The sequence below is a fragment of the Mus caroli genome, chromosome 8 (assembly GCF_900094665.2).
Source record: "Mus caroli chromosome 8, CAROLI_EIJ_v1.1, whole genome shotgun sequence".
In the NCBI taxonomy this organism is placed as follows: domain Eukaryota; kingdom Metazoa; phylum Chordata; class Mammalia; order Rodentia; family Muridae; genus Mus; species Mus caroli.
In genome coordinates this window covers 48,216,545-48,233,160 of record NC_034577.1, presented here as the reverse complement: position 1 = coordinate 48,233,160, position 16,616 = coordinate 48,216,545, and the positions used below count along the sequence as shown (strand labels likewise).

At 34.3% G+C, this 16,616-nt stretch overlaps 1 protein-coding gene across 2 annotated transcripts in view; it reads right to left on the bottom strand.

Annotated features, from left to right (window-relative positions):
* Positions 1 to 1,121: 1,121 nt before the first annotated feature.
* Gpm6a (glycoprotein M6A) overlaps positions 1,122 to 16,616 on the bottom strand; it is a 251,111-nt gene continuing 235,616 nt past the window's right edge. The window contains exons 3-7 of one of the 2 annotated variants that reach the window (XM_021169729.2): positions 11,125 to 11,281; positions 8,261 to 8,414; positions 5,597 to 5,673; positions 5,003 to 5,068; positions 1,122 to 3,236 (exon numbers count right to left, since the gene is read on the bottom strand). In XM_021169729.2, the coding sequence (XP_021025388.1) occupies positions 3,084 to 3,236; positions 5,003 to 5,068; positions 5,597 to 5,673; positions 8,261 to 8,414; positions 11,125 to 11,281 (607 nt within the window). In that variant the 3' untranslated portion in view covers positions 1,122 to 3,083. The remainder of the gene's footprint in view (positions 3,237 to 5,002; positions 5,069 to 5,596; positions 5,674 to 8,260; positions 8,415 to 11,124; positions 11,282 to 16,616) is intronic. The other variant, XM_021169730.2, reaches the window with a different exon arrangement.

Genomic DNA, 16,616 nt, shown 5'->3' with positions numbered 1-16,616 from the left:
CATACTACTCATTTGTCCAATGTATTCATAGCACACATAGTACACATTTGTCTAATGAATCTACAGTGTACATACTACTCATTTGTCCAATGAATCAACAATGCATATACTATCAATGATAGATAAGGAGGGGGGACCAGAGCCAGAGATATGATGCAAAAGAGAGAAATTCTATTTTAATTAATATATTGTTATGGTTGTTTATTTATTTTTACTTTTACTTTTCCTAATTTCTTACTGTAATATGGTAGATATGTGTATATGAATTACAATGTGTATAAGGCTTAGTACTCTAGAGTTTCAAATATCCATTGGAAATCTTAGAACAGATTTCCTAAAGAATAAAGTAGGAACAGTGTATTATGAAAATTCTGTTCATGTTGATATTTGTGAAAACAAGTTATCTTATTGCTATACTAAAATTAATATACCCTGGAAGACATACAATTCTAAGTGCATCTAAAAGAATTCATTGAGGAATGGCTTTCTTATTATTGTAAAAATTATTTTAAATATTATTTAGGTACTCATACAGTTGTACTTTCAATATTGTACATGTTGTTAATGGAACCTAGAGAAAATTTTATTTTGTAGTGTGCAGCAACATATAAATAAAGATTGTAAGTTCCTATACCTATACAAGTTTGTTGGTAACTCTAATGCAATCATTTCTATGTCACATTGCCTGTAAGAAAAGGATAATTTAGATCTAAAATAAAAATTCTAGGACCTTTTTCTTTTATTTCATTGCTCTCACCTTGATATTTAGAATCAAACCAAGAAATCAGTTTTTGTTTTTGAATTGCATTACTATTTTTTTTTCTGAGTCTGATAAACCCTAGAAATAGCACACACACACACACAAAATAGAAATCAGGAAGAAAGAAAACATAAAAAACAAATTGGACAAACACTTTTTAACTCCCCAAAACCTCATAAATTGATTGTTCCTCAGTCTTTTTGCATTGGATGTTCACACTCAAATTTTTTCCCTAAATGTGGAAGGGTCAGATCCCCTCAACTGAAATAAGAATCTTCCCCTGGTGGGATCCTACTGCCTTGAGAAGACTACACACACAAGGTGAGGAATGAACAAGACAAACAAAAACCACTGCAGAAACTAAGAATAAGTACACAAAGTACACAAGTGTATTTATTACATTTTGCAAGCACTTTGTTCTACATTTCAAAAACGCCACCATCAAGCTGTTGGCACATTTATGTACAAAACAGATTACTTGTAATGCCTGCTACAAAGCACTCCATGAAAATACAAACTCTAAAACCAGAAATAAAAGCCAAAATGTCAACATCATTACATAAATTTAAAAGACAGTTTTGAAAAATCATCACACACTGTAGACACAGAACTGAAACACTATAATATAGAATTTAAAGAAGCCCATTAATACTTTTGCTCAATATCTTTAATACTGCATATATCAGAAAAATGTTGAACCATTAAGATCATCTAAGTGTTAAAAAGCAAAAGGACCCCAAAATTAATATTACAGAATGCATAATCATGCCACAGAAACGCTAGTAATACCCCCTACCTACTACAAGAACTTGTAAAATTACTGATGATGCATGACTAGTAGTTGTACAAAGATTGTTTCACTCAATAAGTTTTATTGGGAATGCACTTACACTGAAGGAGGATTTCACAATGGTCAAATCAGTGCACAATACTACCTAGATTTATACACTGACAAAATTTCTTGTCAGGCTACATCATTATTTTAAATGACAGTTCACAGCATTCTTGTAGCATTAGAAAGAATCAAAAGAGAGTCAAGGTTAAAACAAACACGAAATTTGGTCCATTAATACTGATTGTTTTTCTTTTAAAATTTGTCTGATATAGGTACTTCTTATAAATGAATGTGAATGAACATTTGGTTAAAATGACTTACTTGAAATAAAAACACAAAATATATATCACTACACTCCCAAACAATACATTCTCTAGTGGCCTCTGACCACCCTTTAGAAACACTACAGGTAAACCAACATAGATTGGAAGGCTGCAAGCAAAGCTATTATATTAATGGAAGTCTTTTCAAATATATCATACACATTTTAAGAAATAGCTTACAGAGGTGCAATCCGTTAAAAGTTTTAAGTGGGTAAAACAAGTCTTGAGGGTTTAGTGTGCTTATGTTTAAGATACCACCTTCATAAAGGTAATTAATTTTCCACATTAGCATATTAAAAGATCCAATCCAGCCACTGCATAAATCACAAAAAAAAAAAAAATCACTCTCCAACAGTCCACAGTAGTTATTTCCATGATAATTGTTTCTATACTAAACTTGAAAAGGTAAGCCTGGTGTCACAATCTTAGGAAGGCAACTGGCCATGCATTAGCATTACTGTTTCTACATGCTCACAACATAAACATGAGTAATCAGAGAAATACCTTTTACGTACATCAAGAAAAAAAAATACAATGTTAACAAAGATAAGAAGCACTTTTTTTTTTTAAACCTACCCTTAGAAATTTAGAAATTGCACCTTAGATGGATGAAAACATTAACCAGGGCCGATAGCCATGTGGCCACTGATCTCTCCAGACTAGATTCCCATATCAAGCGGAGTCATCATGATACCCTCTCTGTCTCTTGTTCATAATGTACAACGGTCCCTTTGAAGGCTACCTGTAGTTAAACTAGTTACTGAAATCAAAACTAAAAAGTATAAAAAAAGCTATTTTCTCTTCCAAAACATAAGAAACAATGCAAAAAGTGTTATGTGTGATCTGTGGGAGGTGATTAAAAATCAAACAAAGATTTGCGTTGGACAATGTTAATATCTTTGATCATACAGAAGAACTAAATCAGTTTGAGAGGTTAAAAAAAAAAAGACCGAATAGGAGCTTGTAGAGGAGATTTGATCATTCCAATTTAACAAATTAGGAGATGGAATGCTCAACAGCAAAGAGTTATACTCAGGTGATTCGTTAGTCACCCTGTGCATCTTTGATGAGTAGCATTCTCGTTTTGCTCTTCACAGGTTGGATGGTTGGATGGCCCTTGATGAAACACCAATGCCTTCGAGTGGTAAGGAGCAGAGAAGCGTATTTATGTGTACGCATTAAGCCGCTCTTTGGAGCGAGTCGAATGTATGTCGTGCAGCTCTTGCTCCTCCTTCGACTTGATGTCTTCGTACTTCTGCATGCGGCAGGCATCTTTCACGTAGGCCCAGTTGGCAGACAGAACCATCAGGTAGTGGACCTGACAGGGACAAATAATTTATTCTGGAAGTCTGTTCACTCTCAGTAAATTGTCACTGTGACAAAAAACAAACAAACAAACAAACAAAAAACCCAAAACAACAACAACAACAACAAAAAACAATAACCCAAACTATGTATGTATACAGCAAAGGTTCACACTTTAAAAGGTTCACATTTGTATGAGAAGAATGCTGTGGCTAACACGGATTCCCCCCAAGCCAAGACTGAATATAAATGTTCTTTAATGTTTCCTGGTTATGCTATCATCATTTGTTATCCAAATGCTAAGACCGCATGCTTCATCGTCACTTTCCTGTATCTGTGCTCTAAATTACATAAGCAGAAATTTTCTCTTACACAGTTTGTGTTTTGAATTTATATTGTGGTGAGAAGAGTGTTCTCATGAATTCTAAAACAAACATGTAGCAGTGGATGGCCTAGTTGGTCATCAATGGGAGGAGAGGCCCTAGATCCTGTGAAGGTTCTATGCCCCAGTATAGGGGAATGCCAAGACCAGGAATGGGAGTGTGTGGGTTGGGGAGCAGGGGGAGGGGGAAGGGGATAGGGGATTTTCAGAGGGGAAACTAGGAAAGGGGATATTTGAAATGTAAATAAAGAAAATATCTAATAAAAACAGAAAAAAATAGAAAAAACACAAGACATAAGACCAACTGATACTAGAAGAGTACAGATATATACATATCATAACCATCCTAAATGTGAATATACTAATGAACTTATTTTGTTTTATAGCAACATATTAATTAATTAATTGTAATGTTGGTGATCTAGTCAAGGCCTTATGCAGGCTAGGCAAGCATTCTACAACTGTGCAATACTAACTGCCCCTGCTTCTAATTTTGTGACACCAAAATGTAGGGAGAAACAGAATCTGCTTTGTTATTTTTTTTTTTTTAGAACATACTATTTCCTTTGAAAGTTTACATTTTGTTTACTATAAGCCGAGAGTCCCTTAAAAGAAAGTGCTATGGATGCTATCCTTGCATACTATGCTCTTACATTATTATGCTCTTACTGTCTGTGTGTGAGGATCAGAAAAAGCTTCTGAATGCTTGAATGTATGTATAATCTTGATTATATAATTCACAATGAAATAATGCATAATACTGACCAGAAAGAATTAACCTTAAAAGAATATTTCACATTTTAACACAATCTTGTACATTTTTTTTATTCACATAAAATTTTATATGGCCAGTGAGATGGCTCAGTGGGAAAACAAACAAACAAACACACACACAAACAAAAACTCTGCAGCCTGATGATGACTCCAGTTCAAATCCTGTAACCCACATGGGACAAAAAGAGAATACACCCCCCTATATTGTCTTCTTACTTTCATACCTTCACTGTGGCACACCAGCTACCTGTCCCCACATACATCAGTGAATTTATTTTAAAAACTGCTCTTTCTATTTAAAAATCCTATTTGTTTTTATTTTCTGTGTATAAGTGTTTTGTCTGCATCTATGTGTTCCATGTGGATGACCACATGGAGGTCGGAGTAAAGTGTCAGATCCTCTGCTGTAAACTGCGTTGTGGTTGTGAGGACTTGAACCCACTTTCTCTGGAAGAGCAACCAGTGCTGTAAACAACTGATCCATATCCCCAAATCCTTCCCTTACTATACTGACAATAACATCTTATATAGAAAATGTATGAGAAACAAACTATGCATTCAAGCAAATAGCATTGTATTTCAAACTATTAAGTCGGTCAATCATTGAGCTGTGAAGGACTTACCATAGCAATAACCGCTGCTCCAGCTCCAGCAAGTGCCACAATGAACAAGTGGAAGGTCATATTCAGCTGCAGAAGACAGAATAAAACAGAAGGACGCACATACAAATCGTGAGTCACTTACATAGAGAAGAGAGATTGCAACTGCCACTATTATTACATAAAAGAATCAGTATTGTCATTAACAAGAGTGAGCTCTTGACAAGTTGTGTGTTTCATCCACAGTAGCGTTAAAATGCCCTCATCTTTCACATCACTTAAATCAGTAACACTGAACCATTTTACTATGATGTCATTACAATAATGAGATGTCATTTAAAATGATGGATTTTAGTAATTTTATAACAATATAGTTATGATATATATTTATAATTTTCAACCTTTATTAAGATGAGTTTCTAGAATGCCTAAAGCATTTATAATAATTTTATTTAAATATACAAAATAGCTTTTATACTCTAGTAGCCTGTATAAAACATACAACAAGCAAAATAATCTGTGATAGAAAAAAATCAAAATACATTTAACTATAATACATTCTTAAATATCAAAGTGTGTGCTCAAATTCTGAGACACGTAGAGTGCAAAGATACTCACCTCAGTAGATTCACACATCCTCATGAAGTTCTCAGAGGCAGTACAAATTTTCTTTTCCTCTCCAATTGTCACAATCCCTACAATATGAAGAAAATTGTAAATTAGCATTAAATATGTTTGAAAGAGCCTCAAGAGAGAATCATTTACCTGTCAAATCTCAACAACTTTCATGTTAAATTGTGTTAAGCAACAATGGAAAAGTTATTATTATCCATAATAACTGTGCCTAGAATTAGGACTATGAGATATGAAACTAACCCAGCAATTTAAATATTTTTATTTTCATAAGAGCTGAGCTGAATCTAACTGCTGAGTTGTTTAGATTTGATTGTAGCTAGTGCATTTGTTTTGCTCCATTAGTGTAATGAACCAAATATGGAAGTATTACAATTATTTTAATGATTATGCCCCAGGGTGTATACTAAGTAGATCAAATTGTTCAGCTTCTCCAAAGCTTTTGTCAGTTTATAAAGACATATTACTCAAATAACTGCCCCTTCTTAGGGCCTATCAAAACCAGTGTCATTAGCAAGCAGGAGTTAAAAGAAGTTGCTCTTTCACTCATACCAAAGCTTGCCTGTTGACCTATGGACCGACTACATCAGGATCACCCACAGGACTTTTCAAATACTAACATCTCTAGACTGCAGCACATCTTTAGCACAGAATCTATGAAATTTAGTTCTGGAGTGCTGCAACAAGTGCGTAGTGAAATAGCTCAGTCATAAATTGCTTGCTTTGAAGGCTCAGTGACTTGAGCTTGATTCACCTGATCTATATTAGAAAAATCAGAATCTGCTGACAGTGAGAAGTAGAGACCTGGGGCACACAGGCAGGATAGCCTGATCTGCTTTGGAGGTGTCAGAAATGTGAGTAAGTATGTCTTTTAAAAAAAGGTGGAGGGGAGGAAATGGAAAATACTAAAAAATGACCCCCAAGGATGTTTTCTAGCCTCCAATACTATGCATATAGAAACAGGCATTCTCTATCACCACATTAGTAGTTAATATGTATGGGCTTTTAATTTTTAAAATAAGTTGTTTATTGTATGTGTATGAGTATGATTGTGTGTGTGTGTGCATGTGTGTGCATGTGAGTGTAAGCTTGCAATGCCTGTACCAAAATTTGCATTTGGGGATCAAAGGAAAACACTGTGGCATTGGTTAATCCTTTTAGAGCATGAAAAGAAATATGGATTCATGCTGCCTTTGATCTCTACTGCTTCTTGTATGTTTGTTTGTTTGTTTTTACATATATCCATGAAATAATAACATATGATAAATTACAGACATCTCAGTCTTTTAGCATGTGATACCCCTTAGGCATAGTGTGTGTACGCATATTCACATAGTCTTGTCTTTATTGTACTATTTTAATCAATTCTTCGATAACTTCACATAATACATTTTTATCATATTCACCCCCCCTCAATCTACTCCATGGAGTTCTATCCACTGAACTTGATGTCCTCACTTCTTTTTTAAACTCGGGTCCAATTTGTGCTGCCCATATACTTTTTGATATATGGTCATAACTGGCATGGGGACATCTACCAGGTACCACAACCTTAAAGAACACTTACTATTCATCTTAAAGTGGCCTTAAATGGTAGCCAAGGGTAGAACTTCATGTATCCTAGTGATTTGGAGCTTTTGGACTAATACCCACTTATCAATGAGTGCATACCATGTGTATTGTTTTGTGACTGGGTTACCACATTCAGGATGACATTTTCTAGGTCTATCCATTTGCCTAAGAATTTCACTAAGTCCTTGTTTTTAATAGCTGAGTAATAGTCCATTGTGTAAATGTAGCACATTTTCTGTATCTATTCCTCTGTTGAAGGACATCTGGATTCTTTCCAGCTCCTGGCTCTTATAAGTAAGGCTGCTATGAACATAGTGGAGTATGTGTTCTTATTACCAGTTGGAACATCTCCTGGGTACATGCCCAGGAAAGGTATTGCTGAGTTCTTGAGTAGTACTATGTCCAATCTTCTGACGAACTACCAAACTGATTTCCAGAGTGGTTGTACCAGCTTGCAATCCCACCAGCAATGGAGGAGTGTTCCTCTTTCTCCCCATCCTCGCCAGTATCTACTGTCACCTGAGTTTTTGATTTTAGCCATTCTGACTGGTGTGAGGTGGAATCTCAGGGTTGTCTTGATTTTCACTTCCCAGAGAACCAAATAACCCTATTAAAAATGGGTTACAGAGCTAAGCAAAGAATTTTCAACTGAGGAATACTGAATGACCAAGAAGCATCTGAGAAATGTTCAACACCATTAGTTATAATGCCAAGTTTTCCTGTCTTATCTTAGAGGATAAGGAAGTGTATCTTCCTTGAAGACCTTCATACTAGATATCTCAATTAATACAGTTAACTAGAGATCAATGATGTAAGGGCACAGATACCTGATTGTACTTGAAAGAGGGGCTTTGAAATTAGGAAAAGGAAACCTGTTTTGACCTGGTGTTTTTCAGAAATTTCTATCTGTTTTAATTTATAAAATGCCCTGAACTACATAATCAGTTATATATATATATATATATATATATATATATATCTTTGAAGTCATATACATGTTGTTTCTAAAGCCATTTACAGCAGTTTAAAGGCAGCTGTTCAAAGTGATTTTTGCTGTGAGGCCCACTATCTACTTACCAAACTGACGCAGATCCAAGCAGAGATTTGCTCCCTCCACTAGAGTGGTATTCCGGCAGATGGTCCACACGTTGAAATACATGTACACAGGCAGTGAGGTGAAAGCTGTGACTCCCAGCCAGGCCAACATGAAGAGGTATGTCAGCATGATAAACTGCAACCGGGAAAAGGTGGAGAGAGAGAAGCCACATAAGCTACTACAAAATGAAGATTGAGAGTAGTCTGAATCTTTAAAACAAACACACACTGCTTCTAGAACTGTGCTGCATACATGCTCAGAAGAACACGATTAGGAATTATAATATGAGAATTTGAGATTATTTCTCAAAATGCTTCATGAGAATTGAGATGTAAAAAGACTTATTGTCCTCCATATCTACTAACTCTTCTTGATTTATTGTTCAATACAGTAATAGATGGATCTCATAGTATTTTGTGACATGAGCTCCAATTCCTAAAGCTTTGTTTGTCTGTCACCTCATATCTTTCACAAAAAAGTTGAAAATGTCTGTTAAGCATCAGAGCATGTTCCCGAAGGGCAATGTTCTTCAATTCTAAAGTCAATGTACTGCCTGCTACACTGTATATTGCCTCCCAACATAGTTCAAATATAAAATACAAAGGTCTATTCTCTTACTTAATCTTTAGTAAAACATTGGCCATTGTTATTATGTGTTTGTGTGTGGGTTTGGGGCAGTGCATGCTGGAGTACTATATAAAGGTTAGATGACAGATATATAGTCTCATGAATGTACTAGATGTGGAGGTATCAATATATTTCTACACTATAGAAACACCACTCCCCCTTTATTTAAAGATATTAAGTAAGAGATATGTGGCAATGGAATAGAAATGGCTAGTATTAGGGATGAGACCAAACTTTCAGAATTAGAGTTTCTTAAATGTGATGCTATTAAAAATTGGATCAGATAATTATTGGCTGTGAGGATTGCCCTATAAATTACAGGATGTTTAGCAGCAACTCTAGTTTTATGTACGGTGTCTCAGTTGCTCAACAAAAATTTCTCAACATCTTCCAAATTAAAACAAAAAAACCCCACAGTGGAAAGGGGTGAAAATAAACAGTGAAAGAAGAGGAGATACAAACCAAATATGTTTATTGCCATTTTAAAAATGACATGAGAAAGCATTAAATTATTGAAGATATTATGTTTTAAAATTATACTGTGTGAAGTTTAATGCAGAAAATCGTTAACACTGTGTAAATTACTTGAACATAAGCCTGAAGGGGGCATTGTACAAATAAAGAGCACTTAGGGAAATTTAGAGAAATATGGCCAAAGCATAGAGAGACGTTAATAACATTGCATTATCAGCTCACTATGACAAACATTAATAAGCAAGAATTGATAAATATGCTAACTGCATTAATCATTTACTCTAATGTTAAAACTATTTGAATATAAAAGTTACCAAAATATTCTATGAAATTTTTGATGAAATTTAAAATTAGGGTTATAAAGTTATAGAGTCATAAATGATAAAAAATATTTCCTGGGTAATATGACTAATGTATACCTAAATTACAGTTTCCTTTTTCTGCTCAGGCATGATCAAGTCTGCTTTTCAGAGCAGGTGTCATGGGAGTGGGCAGGTACAACTTCTGCAATTGACTACATGCTACATAGCCACTGAGGGGGCCCACACAGCTGCTGCCAACCTTCTGGTGTGTTAGTGTGACTGATGACACAATTGCTACTATTGTTGAAAACTAGTGTGGCTCATGATTCACTTTAAAAATAGATATTCAAGATTCCTCTAAAGACATTTGAATGACAGGCAGACAATTATCTATATATAGATGTGCAAATTCTTCTGTGATTATTTTTACTATTTGATGATTTTTACCATTCTAAATGAGATGTCACAATTGACTGCAAGTGTCTTGCTGGGTGCGACATTCTGTGCCATTTGAGATCAGCTGCCAGACTCTTTCCATTGCCCTTCCACTGTTGTAGCATTGTGGACTCAGAACTTTAAAGATGATCCTCATCTTGTCAAATAGGTCAACCATATTCAAAGAACTAAAATTGCTTTCTAAGGCTCAGGGAAGCACTGCTGTGAGTTATCTGAACAATAAGAAAGCTTTTCATTCATTAAAATCATTATACACTATTTATAAGTAGAAACTGAATTAATCTCAGAAACTAGACTTTTTTTGCAGAGAAATTATTTAAGGGTCACTGAGAACTGAATAAACATGTTTTTGTTTGTTTGTTTGTTTGTTTGTTTAACATCAATCCAAGATCTTCATGTATCTTATTTCCTCTGAATCTGAAATTTAGTATTACCAATTCAAAGAATTTAGGTGGCAATCCCTTTCTAAAGCCCTTAAGTCATATTATTGAACTTGTAGTTCGTGGATATGCAGTAAGAGTTTCCCCCAGGTAGAAATATGTGTCTGCAATTAAACCAGGTCAATCACATAATCAGTTACAAGCTGTTCAACATAAAGATTTATAGCTAACTGGTATTTTTACTTTTTCATTGTGACTGAAGAAACAGAAATTTACATGCATATGCATTGCCTATAGATTAAGTAAAGTATTTTCTCTTATTTTGTGTGGTGACCTAAGGATCATTAAAATAACAATAAACCAATACACATTGCCTTCTGTACAAACTAAATTAGTTGCAGTGCATATGATTGGACAATTTAAAACCAACATTTCACAACAAAGACTTTTAATTTAGAACTCTTATTATGAAGTTGTAGGATTGCCATCCTTGAGGGACATGGCACTGCAATAAACAATGCTTTAGTTCCCTTCAGGTGAGTACAAGCATCAATGTGATACTGAAATCAACCCACGTTTCATGCTGAGTGCAGAGAAATAACATACCCAAGCGCTCACACATCTGCCACAGGTGGTGATTTTGAAGTCTCCATAGAGATCTTTGATGGCCCCAGTTGTGAAGAAACCTTCTACCATCAGTAAAATGCCATAGACAAAGAAAGCAGCCGCAATGCCATAGATCACATACTTAAAGATGTCAATCCTGGGAACAGAAAAAAAAAAAAAAAAAAAAAAAAAAAAAAAAACAAAAACCAAAAAACAAACAAAAAAAAAACAAAACCAAGGTGATTTATTCCCATGGCTTTTTGTCATTTATTTATAAAAAGCAATCCTTATATGTTCATGGATCCTTTGTAATGAAAGAAAGATATGCACAGAATCAAATATGCAGAACCTCAGCATGGATCACAGAGGAGCTATTGTCAGGGAATGGCTATTGGGAAAGGGAATGTCATCTTTATTCAGGGATATGTACACTGAGAGGCTGGCCAGATTTCTGTATATGGTCTCACACCCACACACACGCAGGCAATATTAAGTGGAGTCAGTGAGCATTAAATTAAATAATAAAGAAGGAGAGTAAATGAGCTTCAGAGGGAAGAGCGGAGGAAGGTAGGGGGAGGAACTGCAGAGAAGGAAAGATGGCAGTGGACTGATTTGGATCTGAACACACTATATTAAGTAAAATATTTGATAATAAAACTGATATAGAAGAACAGCCTAATATCTGCCTGTAAATTTAGCTCTGCCAACAAGAGCTTTTGTGTATGTAGGCTTCTTCCTCATCCTCTACAATCTCTCTTGTTCTCTGGTCACATTAACAATGTCTATGAAACAATGTTAGACACCTAATTTAATCACCATCCTTGTAGTGAGTAGCTTATTTCACGTAACATGAACTTTTTGCAATTCATCCATATCTGATTACATGTCAGGGTTTACATTCAAAAGTAAATAGTCAATAGTAGTTCACTGTATATATACTATATTTTCTTTACATAGATATTCATGTGTGAACATGTAAGTTGTTTTATACTATGGCCTATGAAAGCTGATGCAATGAACATGGTAGGCCATTTATATTTTTTCATTTCATTCGTTTTTAAGTACATTTGATTTAACTTCTATCATAAAATATTTTCTGGCAACAATAGTAGCAATAATAAAAGGGAAGAGAATTCTCCATGTAAATGACAAATAAACTTTTCTGCCAGAATCACAAATTAATATTAAATAGAAATGATCCAGAAATCTCTGCAGCATAATTCCTTGGAGGCCTATAACAAGAATTCTTGCCTTCATGTAGTTGGTAAAAATATTTTAAAAAATACTAAAATTATATTTAGAAAATATAAACATATTCACACAGAGAACTGATACATACTTGATAGCTAGAGTTAAACAGAAATTGATAATAATGGGCCAATGAGAGGTAACATGCTTTCTTCCTATAGCTCTGTATTTAGGAGATCAATGATCATAAAATTTAGAAAAAGAAAATGTGAATGCATTTCTACTTACAGATCTTTGTTTTGAAACTATCTATTCTGTGCTTATGTTCCATATAATATCTTTTTAACCCACAGAAATATTTATAACCATAGTTGTATCCTGTAGTTGAAGAATATTCTATGAGGGCTAATTTTCATACATTATCTCTACTAGTGAGTAGTTCAATTCACAATTACTGTAGTAAGAATTGCAGATATGTTAATGAAATGCAGATGTGGCGATACCACCAACTTGGTGCTCTATGTTCTTTACCCTAAGGAATAGATCATGTACAATAATTGGACTATATGCTTTATATGTCATATGCATATGACATTTACCCTTAATACAACCTCAATATTGAAGTAGCTGAGGAATGGATTTAATGAGTATAGCAAAGATTTATAACACTGTCAATAAACTTATTCATTTTCACTGAATTTCCATAGTCCTTCATAATTATGATTTCTATGATTTTTTACCTAACAAGATTTTTACTCAGTGTTTAAAGGATGAGAAACCACTCTAAAGATGGAGGCAGATTGGAATGATGAGGCTTCAAGCCAGTACCTGTAAGAGATAAATTGCTGAACCTTCTCTAGAGACTTAGACAAGAGTCCCCCCCACCCCAACACCTCTATTCCAACTCCTAAACTTTACAACTATGATAGAATATATGTTTTCATCTCTACTCTCTTTTCTATTTCTCCTTATTTATTTATTTTTTGGTTAATGCTAAGGATTGAACTTGGGGTCTCCTTGTGTATTCTACATAAGTTCTCCACATCTCTGCACAGTCCCATTCCTATATTTGAAGCCATAATGTTATTAATTTTATGGCAGTATCAGAAAATATACATTTCTTTATATAAATAGAAGCCTGGCAAGACTAATTCTGATACTGTCCCATGTGTTAGTAGGTTGCAAGTCATTTACTAGAATGCACTGATTTGAAAGTAGTGGCAGAGTATGTAATATCTCTTCTGAGTTGGGAAATATCCCATTTCTGAGTAGCAAGAAATGGTTACTGCTTCCTAATCACTTGATTCCCATGTATTACTGAGCAGGAGATAAGTTCAAAAGTCTTTGCTATAGAAAATTGGAAGTTGCTTTTCCATTTTCTGTTCTGCTAAGTTTCACGAAATAATACAACTGTCTCTGATTTTGAAATTTACAGAAAAACTGCAATGATCCACAAAATTCATATTTAATAACTTTTCTTGTAGTAGAAGTAAAATAACATTTGTCTTATTTGACTTACATGCCCATGGTGGTATGGTTAAATGTAAATGCCACAATGTTGTCAAGAAGACTCCAGGAACTTTTCAATCTTACATGACCAAAACTTTATATTATTGAACAATAACTTAAATTTAGTCTGAAACTAACCAGCTACTTTCAGTCAGATGTCTGGTTTGTGTGTGTGTGTGTGTGTGTGTGTGTGCATGAAATGTACTGTTAGCTATCTAATTTAATCACTGGCCCTGTGACACTTATCTTGTTTCACTTAACATTAAGTTTTTGCCATTCATCCATCTCTTAGCACATGTCAGGATTTATTTTCTAATGATCAATCATAATTCACTGTCTATATGTTATAATTTCTTCCCCTACATAGTCATCTGTGTATATTTCATGTGCTATATGAAATATACACCTGGGTTGTGAAAGTTGATTCAATCAACATGATAGAACAGCTATTTCCTGATTTCATTTTTTTGAATAAACGTTCAAATTAATGTTGACACACAAGCAAGAGAAGTATGTTTAGAGGGAAATTTCTATGTTAATGTATCTTCCAATTATCCCGTCATTTAGATGAAGCTAAAATCTTGTAAGGAAAAGGTTTCCTAAGATATTCCTTTGTTTCGCATTTAATACAATAAAAATTAATCCTAGAAATTTGCCAGTACATCACCTTTGCTTCTTGAATTATGACCCTAATGATGCAGGCACAGTAGTGTACATTTTGAATTGAACATGCTTAAGAATGTACTCAGCTAAAATATGTATATGATATATATGTATATATAGTGTATGTATATGTATATGTAGAGATTATCTGAAAAAAACGTAAGGAAGGACATTGATATGGAGATAAATCTCATGCTACCTTTACCTGCTGCATGTAATAAATATTTCTTTGCTTTCTTGTTTCCTAGCTGGACTTACTTTAGCTTTGCATTCATGAAGGTCTGAACCCATTAAGTTTACTGACAAAATGACCCTCTGTAATATCCCACCTCTCAGACTTTTTATCTCCTTGTAAATCCTTTCAAAATTCTCAATGTTTGTTTATAAAACCACTTAAAATTAAAAAATAACATGTGCTTTCTGTGTAGAAATGGAGTAAAAAGAAAAGCAGTTATCAGCATTTATCCTTTCAATTTCTTATATAAATTTTAATTCTATTACTTTGAAAACTTGCACTTCAGCAATACATTATGACATTAAAGAGAACATATTTTCAGTGGTTTTCAAAGTTATAACATATTTTACAGTATGGGGAGATGCATTTTCCCTACTCTCTACTTTTACCAGTGGTGTAAAGAATAGTGGCCTTCAAAGGTATCTATATGCTACTTCCCAGCAAGTGCACATGAGGCCCTTTGTATGCTCAGAAGGATTTTCAGTTGTGTTTAATGATCACCAGAGAGGAAATATATCCTGAAGTAAAGGGGTGGGTTCAATATAATAGTGTGAATCTTTAAAATGAAAGAGGAAGAATGTCACTATAAAATTCAGAGATTTCCAGGATGCCACATGCCTAGCTCTGAAGATGGTAAGGGACAAGGCGCCAAGAATGCAGGTGGCTTGTGTGAGATGGAACAACTCCAGAGATTCCAGATGGAGCCCAGTTTTGCCAGCATCTTGATTTCAGCCCATTGCAATATACCTAGTAAGACCTGCTTCAGATTTTTGACCTCTAAAACTGTGAAAGAATCAATTTCTTAGTTTTAAGAATCATCGTTTCTGGTTTTGTAAAAGCATCTTTTAAAAAAATGCTTTGTAAAAATGCACATTATTTGCCTATTATTTCAGAAGTCATTAATTCAATAAGATTTTTTAACACTAGTTTTATCTATGAAATAAAGAATGCTCTGATCTCCAAGGCTAATCAGTAATCTACAAAAACTCTTAGTTTGTTGGCTATTGAACCATTATTGTAAGTAGAAGGTGCAAGTGTTTGGTTTGCCTACCAACACTGCAGATGAGTAGAGAAAGTTTACAGACTACCCTAGCTTCAAAGCCTTAATTTATTGTGCCTTAGCCTTATCTTATCTCCTTGATTCAACCATTAAAATATCAGTCCCTGTTTTACTTTTTAATAATTCCCCAAAAATAAACACGACAAATAAAAATGTAGACAATATAAATTTATAAGGTTAGTTGGGAATAAAATGTTGACTCTATTTCAGATCAGTGCTTACTTCATTTTTAAAGGATTAAATAATTCATAATCTGGAAAACTAATTTTGATACATTAATATAATGTCAAAGATAAAATATCTTCAAAATGGACTCTGTCTATAAATCAATATTATCAGATCCTGAACCCTTACTATTATTTTTTAAAATAAAATACAGCCCTTAAAATTAAAATATAAGCTAGAGAAAGTACTCAAGGAACTGAAGGGTCTGCAACCCTATAGGTGGAACAACATTATGAACTAACCAGTACCCTCAGAGCTTGTGTCTCTAGCTGCATATGTAGCAGAAGGTGACCTAGTCGGCCATCATTGGGAAGAGAGACCCCTTGGTCTTGCAAACTTTATGTGCCCCAGTACAGGGAAATGCCAGGGCCAAGAAGTGGGAGTGAATGGGTAGGAGAGCAGGGCAGAGGGAGTGTACAGGGGACTTTTGGGATAGCATTTGAAATGTAAATGAAGAAAATATCTAATGAAAAATTTTAAAATAAATTATAGAGAGTTTTATTTAATAGTCAAGTTACATGTGACCAAACTTTAGGATATTTTTATATACTTTTTATTAGGTATTTTCCTCATTTACTTTTTCCAATGCTATCCCAAAAGTCCCCCATACCC